This window comes from Carettochelys insculpta, chromosome 8 (assembly GCF_033958435.1).
Source record: "Carettochelys insculpta isolate YL-2023 chromosome 8, ASM3395843v1, whole genome shotgun sequence".
Classification (NCBI taxonomy): domain Eukaryota; kingdom Metazoa; phylum Chordata; order Testudines; family Carettochelyidae; genus Carettochelys; species Carettochelys insculpta.
In genome coordinates, this window is record NC_134144.1 from 31842285 (window position 1) to 31851112 (window position 8828).

The 8828-nt window shown below is 44.0% G+C and overlaps 1 protein-coding gene across 1 annotated transcript in view; it reads right to left on the bottom strand.

The window, feature by feature from the left end:
* The window catches only part of AGPS (alkylglycerone phosphate synthase), a 131021-nt gene extending 122393 nt beyond the window's left edge, over positions 1-8628 (bottom strand). The window contains exon 1 of the mRNA XM_075001377.1: positions 8377-8628. Coding sequence (XP_074857478.1) covers positions 8377-8570 — 194 coding nt within the window. The 5' untranslated portion in view covers positions 8571-8628. The remainder of the gene's footprint in view (positions 1-8376) is intronic.
* Positions 8629-8828: the final 200 nt, after the last annotated feature.

Genomic DNA, 8828 nt, shown 5'->3' on the forward strand with positions numbered 1-8828 from the left:
ATTTACTTGCGTAACATGTTCATTTTCAACTCACACAAGTTGCATCACACTGCTGTATTTAAATTACATATAAAAATACACTAAAAAAATTGAAGGAAAAATTAGGATTTTCATAGGTAATTAAAAGATTCCTCCCTCCAAATTTAGTCTAGCTGCCATCCTGCCATGTTTCATCTTTACTTTAAAACAATATCAAATGAGAACAATTTAAGCAAAACACTGGAGAAGAAATTAGACTGAATGTTGTTCCTTATGGATGGCACCAGTTTATTTTTTGACACTCTTGCATAATGTATTTGACACTTACTTAAATAGTCAACTAGACTTTGATCGCTCTGGAAAAATATTTTTAGTCACATGCCCCAAGACTATTAAACTGTTCTGAAGCAGGGACATGTGCCAAAATTGTATTCTTGAGCACAGTGCTACAATACCTGAGTGCCCAGCACTTTTATTTTGTAACTGGCCTTTGAACAGGCAATTTTTTAACTTACTGTCAGACTAAATTTCTCAAATGACACATCTGTAACTTGTTCATTTTGACACATCCCTGGGACAGTTAGCTTCTAAAGTGGTTGTGACTGATTTCCTGACCTGAAACATTTTCTTTGGAAACAATATAACCTGTATCACCAGTCTGTATCCCTCCCAAAATACATCTTGCCACCACTGATGCAGAGGCTCTCTACACTAATATTCCACATGAAGATGGACAACAAGCAGTCAGGAATATCATCCTTGATGTTACCCACGGCTAATCTGGCATCTGACCTCTGTAATTTTGTTCTCAACCACAATTATTTCCAATTTGGGGACAACTTATAACTCCACATTAGTGGCACTGCTATAGGCACCTGCATAGCCCCACAATATGCTAATATATTTATGGCTGACTTGAAAAAACGATTCCTCAGCTCTCATCCCCTATTACCTCTCCTTTACTTATGGGTACATCAATGACATCCTTTATCACTTGGACTCACGGTAAAGAGACTCTAGAAGAATTTCACAGACTAACAATCTGCTCCCCACCTTTAACTTATGCCTTGACCTCTCCACACAAGAGATATATTTCCTGGACACTACAGCACAAATCAATGATGGCTTGATCAATACCACTCTCCACTAGAAACCCACTGACAGATACACTCACCCACATGCTTCAAGCTTCCACCCTGCACATGATGCGATCCATCATTTACAGTCAAGCCCCGACATACAATCACATCTGCTCTGATCCTACTGACAGAGACCGAAAACTATAAGATCTCTACCAAACATTCATAAACCTGAATTACCCACCGGGAGAAGTAAAAAAAACAAGTCAACAGGGCCAGACGAATACCCAGAAACCAACTACTCCAAGATAGGCCCAAAAAACCCAACAACAGAACTCCCCAGTCATTACCTACATCCCCCAACTCAAACCACTGGAATGCATCATTAAAGACCTACAACCTACCCTAAATCACGATGCCACACTCCAGAAGGCCATAGGTGACAGGACTGTTCTTTGGTATAGACAACCTCCCAACCTTATGAGGATTCTCACTAGCAACCACAGGCTATACCAAAATACTACTAATCCTGGAACTCTTCCTTGCAACAAACCTTCTTGTCAATTTTGTCCACGTATCTATTCTGGAGATACCATCACTGGACCTAATCACATTAATTACAGAATCCCGGGCACGCGCTACTGTTCCTCATCTAACATCATATATGCCATCACATGCCAACAATGCCAGCACACCATGTATACAGGACAGACTGCAAATGCTCTTTGACAAAGAATGGATGTGCATAGAACAGACATCAAAAAAATCTCCAAATACACAAACCTGTCAGCCAGCATTTTAATGCAGTGGGCCATTCTGTTAAAGACCTGCAAGTTCATGTTGTACTGAAAAGGGACTTTAACAACTGTCTACAGAAGTATCAGAGGTAGCCGAGTCAGTCTGTATCTTCAAAAGCAACAAGAAGTCCTGTGGCACCTTGTAGACTAACAGATACTTTGGAGCATAAACTTCTGTGGGCAAAGACAAGCTCTGTCAGATGGGGAATGCTCAGAACTAAGATTCATATTCAAATTCAATACATTAACAGATGGTCTGAACAGGAAGAGCAATTACCTGACCCATTATAAGGATTCTTTTACATACTTTGATGTTTTATCTAACTCAGCTTCCCCCAACCCACACCTCTGCCCACACGTCCTTCTGCTCTTCTGATTTGCCAACCTTGATAATTTTTGGGCCTCTGTGCTTTATATATCGTGTCTGTTCTGGTATGACTATGATCTGAAGAAGTGGGTCTGTCCCACAAAAGCTCATCGCCTAATAAATTATTTTGTTAGTTTTTAAAGTGCTACATGACTGTTTTTTTGTTTTGACAGAATACAGACTAACACAGCTCTCTCTGTCACATTTCGGGAGTGAAGCTATGGATCTTGTGCTTGGAGCTACAGGGATCTGGTGAGCACTATGTTTGACTTGTCCTTTGTTTGTGAAGACTGTGTGACTGGGCTGCGAACCCACATACAAATCATGTGACAGGTCTGTTTGTGTATTGGTAGAGGCCATTTGGCTGGAACCTTTGGATCTTTGTGGGAAAACAGTATTTAAAATGTTAGTAGTTATCTAATAGCAAGGAGTAGAGCTGAACAGCACATAGTTGTGTTACTCTTTTCAAATCATCCTAAATCAGTCAAAAACTCAGGACCTTGCAGGTTGTTACAGAAAAACACATGGTAACAGAGTCAGCTGTTTCTTTGATGTAATCCTGTTTTACATATCATCACATTTAATAGCACATGTAGGTTTGCGAGTTACTGAGAACTCAGTATCACAGGATCATAAATGCATGTGTATCAGTGGATTAAAGTCAATATGAAGTGCTGGTGGAGAACTGTTACGGATGAGCAAATCAAACGAGAAAACCAAACTCATTACTCTTTAATTAATTGTCTGTAGCGTGTGTAAAGAAAATGCTGGCACTGAGTCTTCAATTTGGGACACATAGGTTCGAGATCTCATGCAGCCAGTAATAAATCACTAGCTTCTAAGAGCTGCAGATACTTTTCCAATACAAATTAGTATTCCACCCACCATGACAATTGTGTACACTTTTATGATGGATAAAGATGAATAAAGCATCAAACTGGAGGACTATGCTGTTCAGGGACCAGTAACCAGGATATGATCACTCAATACAGGCAAACAAGACAGTCCTAACCAATAACATACACATTTAGGCTGCATCTACAGTATGAGATAAAAATCAAATTTAAAAGGTGTTAGTTCAATATTAAAACACTCTTCACTGTAAATACCATTCACCTGAATTAATGAGCCCTAATACTGATAACAGAATGTTGATATTATTATATGGCCCCTTTTCATCTCAAGAGATGGTGGCTAGCATCTATGGGCATTGTTTCAGTCTGCAGCTTCTCTCACGGCTTATCCATCCAATATTAGATTTGCACAGTCAATTGCAATAATTGCGTATCAGCCTATTTCCAAATTCCTGGTCTAAGAGTTTTTCCTTCTAAGACAAAGTTATTTTGCGTGGCTTGCACATATACTGTCAATGGATGATGTGCCATGTCGTAGCAATTGTCGCTGGGTATTGTGATCTGATGGAGATTCCCAGGATTATGGATTGATGCTGAATTTTTCATGATGTTTTGGCATGTATACTTGAATCTTAGCTTTAGTCTCTCTTGTTCTCAGTCCACATGACTGTTCACTGAAGAGGATTTTTTTTTTTTTTGGGAAAGACGTTTGACACCCATTCTTCTCATGTTACCAAGCCATCATAGTCTTCTGCTGTTGAGGATTGCTATGAGGCTGGACATGCCAGATCTTGACAGGACATCTGCATTTGAATCTTTATCTTGCCAGTTGATATTCATAGTTCTGAGGAGGCAGCAAAGATGGAAGCTGTTCAGTTTTTTCTCCTGGTTCAAGTAGGTGGTCCACGTCTCCAATCTATACAGCAGGATACTCAATACATATGCCTGGTACAGTCATATCTTTGTTTTCACTGTCAGCTTAGGATTGTTCCATGCTCGTTCCCTAAATCTGCCAAAAATACAAGCTGCCTTCCTGATTCTGATGTTCAGGTCTTTGTCCATGGATGGGTTTGTGGTGACAGTAGATCCAAGGTAACAGAATTGTTGAACCACATCTAATAGGCTGTTATCCAGAATGAGATTGGGTCGCTGAGGTATACCTTGAGTGAATACAACGGTTTTCTTCATGCTTATGTCAAGGGAAAACAACTTGCAGGCTCTGGACAGAGAATCCATCAGTGACTGTATTGTGCCTTCATTATGAGCGAAGAGAGCTGCATCATCTGCAAAGAGGAGTTCCCTGAGGAGGACTTTCTTGAGCTTAGTTTTGGCCTTGAGTATTGCCAGGTTGTAGAGAAATACATCGCTATGCGAGTTTTAAAATGTGCAATTTACTGGAACTGAGAAGAATATGACAAAGAGGATAGGGGCAAGAATGCACCCTTGTTTGACTTTGCTGTTCATTGCAAACGGTTCCGATGCATATCCATCATATCCAACATCATCCATTGTTGCTTTCATGTTTTCATGAGTAGGGCTGGTGGGCAGTCAATCTTAGTTAATGCTCTGTATAGTCCTGACCTACAGACTGTGTCAAAATGCCTTTAAGTCCACAAATGCTATGAATAACGGCTCTCTTTTACTCTGCATTTTCCCTGTAGTTATTGATGTGAGAAAATCACATGCATTGTTGACCTGCCAGCCCTGAAGCCACATTGTGTTTCTAGGTAGACTCGACCTGTGAGTTTTAGCAGACGTTTGAGAATGACATGGGCAAATGCTTTTCCTGTAATGCTCAATAACAAAAAGCCTCTGTTGTTGCAGTCACTCTTGTCACTTTTGTTTTTATAGAGAATTATTATGTTTGCATCCTACATGTCACGTGGGACATCCCCTTCCTCGATGATTTACTCCTAAAACGTTGGAAAGCAGGTGAAGAGAACAGCCTTGTTTGCCTTAAGGACTTCAAATGGGAGTCTGTCATTTCCTAGTGCTTTTCCATTGGAGACAGCATGAAGAGCTTGAGAAAGTTCCTCCTCCATAGGCTTTGCATCTACCTCAGACATTTCTGGAAGAATTGGGATGATGTTGTCAAATTCAGGTTGTATTGTGCACTTGTGGGAATAAAGACTTAAGTAGTGTTCCACCCATCTGGACTTCAGCAGCTTTTTGTCTGTCATCACCTGTCCATTTAAATGCTTCGGTGGGGCAACTATAGTAATGTTTGGCCTGAGAGCTTTCTTCAATCCATCATACATGGTTTTCAGGTCACTCAAATCAGGTGTGCCAGAGCAGATCCCAAAAAAGGCGCCATATTACTGGACGGGTATAATGTCAATTTCGAATTTAAAATTTTGAATAAAGGCTAGTGTGGAAACGCCATTTCTTAAATTCAAATTTCTTTGCCTCACGAAGTGTCCCATATGTATCCCACAAAGCTACATGGTGATCCTTCATGTACGGCCACTTCCTTCTTGGCTGCTCTCCATCCAGGTGCATAGGAAGAAGGTCACAGGAAGCCTGTGACTTTTTGATTGAATTAGAGTTTGAATTCTGCAGTGCCCAGGCCTGCAAATATAAAGGTCCAGACGTGCAGCTGACATAACTGGGTGGGGGTGGACAGGGCTAATAGCACAGCTGCCTGCCACTACACCATCATTTGCAGAGGGCACACGGCACAGGAGACTCAGGTGGATTTGGGGGAGGTCTGAATTCTGTTACTGGGTGCTCTGAATTCTGCAATTCTAACATGAAACACCCACAAGTAACAGGGGCTCAGGCACTGTGTTATAGGTACCCACAATGCGCTGCTCATGCTGTCGAATTTGCATAGGACAACAAGGATGCAGAAACTCAACAGGGAAAAACAATGGGTTGAATTTCAGGGAGGTTTGTGGACACAAATTCAAATTCATAAGAACGAGGATAAAAACTGAGTTTATTTAAAATGAAATTTCTCTTTTAGTGTAGACGTAGCCTCAGTGTTGCAGAAGAGTTAATTTCCAAAAGTTTGAGCTAAACTTATTGTGGTGGGGGGAGGGGGGGAAAAAAAAAAACATACGCAGCAAAAGAACTGGGACAGTTAACAACAGTAATTTATTAGGTGGCCTACAAGCCAGAAGTTCACAATCAAGAATGAAGACAGTTTAGGTTAAAAGTCCATCCTTTAGTGGCGAAGTAAAGGCAGCAATTAAAAGCAGTGAATGAATGACTGACTGACTGACTTAAAGAAAAAGATATGGAAAATATGGGAAATAAAGCATTTGAATAAATTTCACAATCACCACACACTGGTATCTCCTTTCCCATCTGCTTGTTGCAGCCTTTCCCACATGGTTTCAGCATCACTTTGGCTGGAGTGTGCAGTTCCACACAGATTTGAGAAGTAAGTCAAGTCTGATTGACACTGTGACCCAGTGACCAAGGTCATAAACACCAATCAAATCTAATCCTCTGATTCCATCTACAGCAAGACAGACACACCAAATCTGACAGGTGTTGCAGTCACAGAAACCAAGTCAGACTATTCAAAGCAAAGAGCCAGAACTATGGAATGAGCTCACCACATAACTCCCTGCTCTACATGAGATCAAGCCCACTCTTCCTCTTTTCATGGCACATCCTTATTGCCCCACATCTCTTCTACAACATTTACTGAAATTTTCCCAGAGAAAAGTTGTGCCTTTAACAGTGACCCGTGCCTCTTACTTATATTTCCAGTTAATTTTGAGCAGAGAAAAATTCAAAAGTTTGATTCTCAGCTACTTTATTTCCTGCTAGTTCCACGTCTGGTAAAAAGAAAGTTGAAAGAAAACCAGAGGCACTAAAATGCCTCTATCCAGTATTACTAGAATGACTTTTATAGTAGTTTGGTCAGATTATGATGAAGTTTCCAAAAAGAATCTTGTTTTTCATACCTTGCCCTTGCAAGAAGAATTCAGAACAACATATAAAGAACCAGCTCCAGTCTCATGGGAAGAAGAGTCAAAAGAAAAGCTATTAATGCCAAAAGCCCACTGTTTATGAAAACAAGTTTCCTCTCGACTGGGCAATATGGTATATCTACATCAGGTGGAAACTTCAAGTCACTCTTAAATGGACAGTGAAAATTCCATACAAAGAAACAAAACTGAAGCTTTTACACAATGCAACTTACATTGCACAAGGCTGTAACTAAGCCACTTCCCTGAAGATACAAGTTATGCTGACCTAAGTGTTGGCATGGACAGCACTACCATAGCAGCTGAAGAGGTGGTTATATTACACGGATGATTAAGCACTCTCCAGTCAGCACAGAATGTCTTCAATGGACAACCTGTGGAACCTCCCAGAAAATGCTGTGAAGACTAAGGCTATGCCTACACTTCTGGGATTAGATTTTGCGCGCCTGGTAGAGATGTGCAAAAACCAAACTGTTTGGGGTCTGCAGTTGACCCCTGTTCTCCTTGCTATTGGGAGGAGTAAGGGAAACTGTGGACCTCCCTTTGTGTGGATGGCCAGGTAAGTCAATTGCAGATAAGTATGCTAACTACACAAGAGCCAGAGCTAAAACTGAGTATCTGCAATCCATTTACCTGCCAATAACAGGTAACGATAAATATTTGTCCTGTTAATTCCCTCTGCGGCACCTGTCCGTGGCATCAGCCCCTATCAGATGTCAAGATACTGGGCTAAATGGCTCTTTGGTCTGACCCACCATGGCCATTCTTATGGTCTTACAGGCTGCAGCTGTGCCGCTATGGGACTGCTAGTGCAGAACAGTTTAAATGTTTTTCCACAGATATTGCACTTTCCCCCGGATACAGACGTTTTACCAACACTGGCAAAAGGAAGAGTCCTGCTTAAAGTGATAAACGCTCAGGTTCTTCACTGAATAGCCAAACAAGCCTTCCACTTACCAGCTGAACACGGGTGAGGGAGAGAAAACCGGGCCCTTCGATTGCCTGCAGCCCAAGCCCCACCAGGCAGGAGAACTCCTTAGAGCTCCTTCGTTCAATCTGGGATTATCCCCAACCATGGGGGCACTTGCCGCGCCTCTGGTTAACCCGACACCCGCTCACCACCACCCCGGCGCCACCGCGCTTGACTCCCTCGCCCCGCACATGGCCATGTAATTCGGCGCTCACCGCGCTACAGCTCCCACGCAGCCTCCACCGCCAGCCGGCGACAAAGGTGCCCCACACCCCCCGCGGGCAGGGCTGGGGCAGAAGCAGCGGCCCCGACACGGGAGCGGATCCGCAGGCCGCCCCGCTCCCCTCAGCCCGGCTCCCGCAGGGCCCAGCCGGTCCCTCCCCGCTCACCGCTTCTTAGGGATGGAGGGCAGGACCGGCCGCTCAGCGGCGCCCTGCGCCCTGCACTGGTTAGCGGAGAGGCGCCGCCCCGCTTCGTGCGCCGGGCCCGCCGGCGAGCCTTGCAGGTGGCCCGAGAGGATGCGCAGCCTCCGCTGGGCGGAGGACTCAGACCCAGAGCCGCCTCTGGCTGCCGCAGCCGCCATCGCACTTCCGCGTTGCGCCGCCGGGTGAGAGGTCACACGCTGGTCGGGGGCGGGGGCGGGGGCACGCAGAGAGCGCTTATTGGTGCTCCCGGCATGCACCACGCTCCCGGCACGCCCCGCGGCAGAGACAGGACCCCGCCTCGCGCCTGAGCGCGGCCTCGACCAATCGCTGCGTTCCAGCGCTGTCTCAGTCTGCGGGGCGTGTCCTACCGCGGCGCTCGGCCAGGCGCCTGTGCTCCGGGAAGTGTGCGGGTGCCG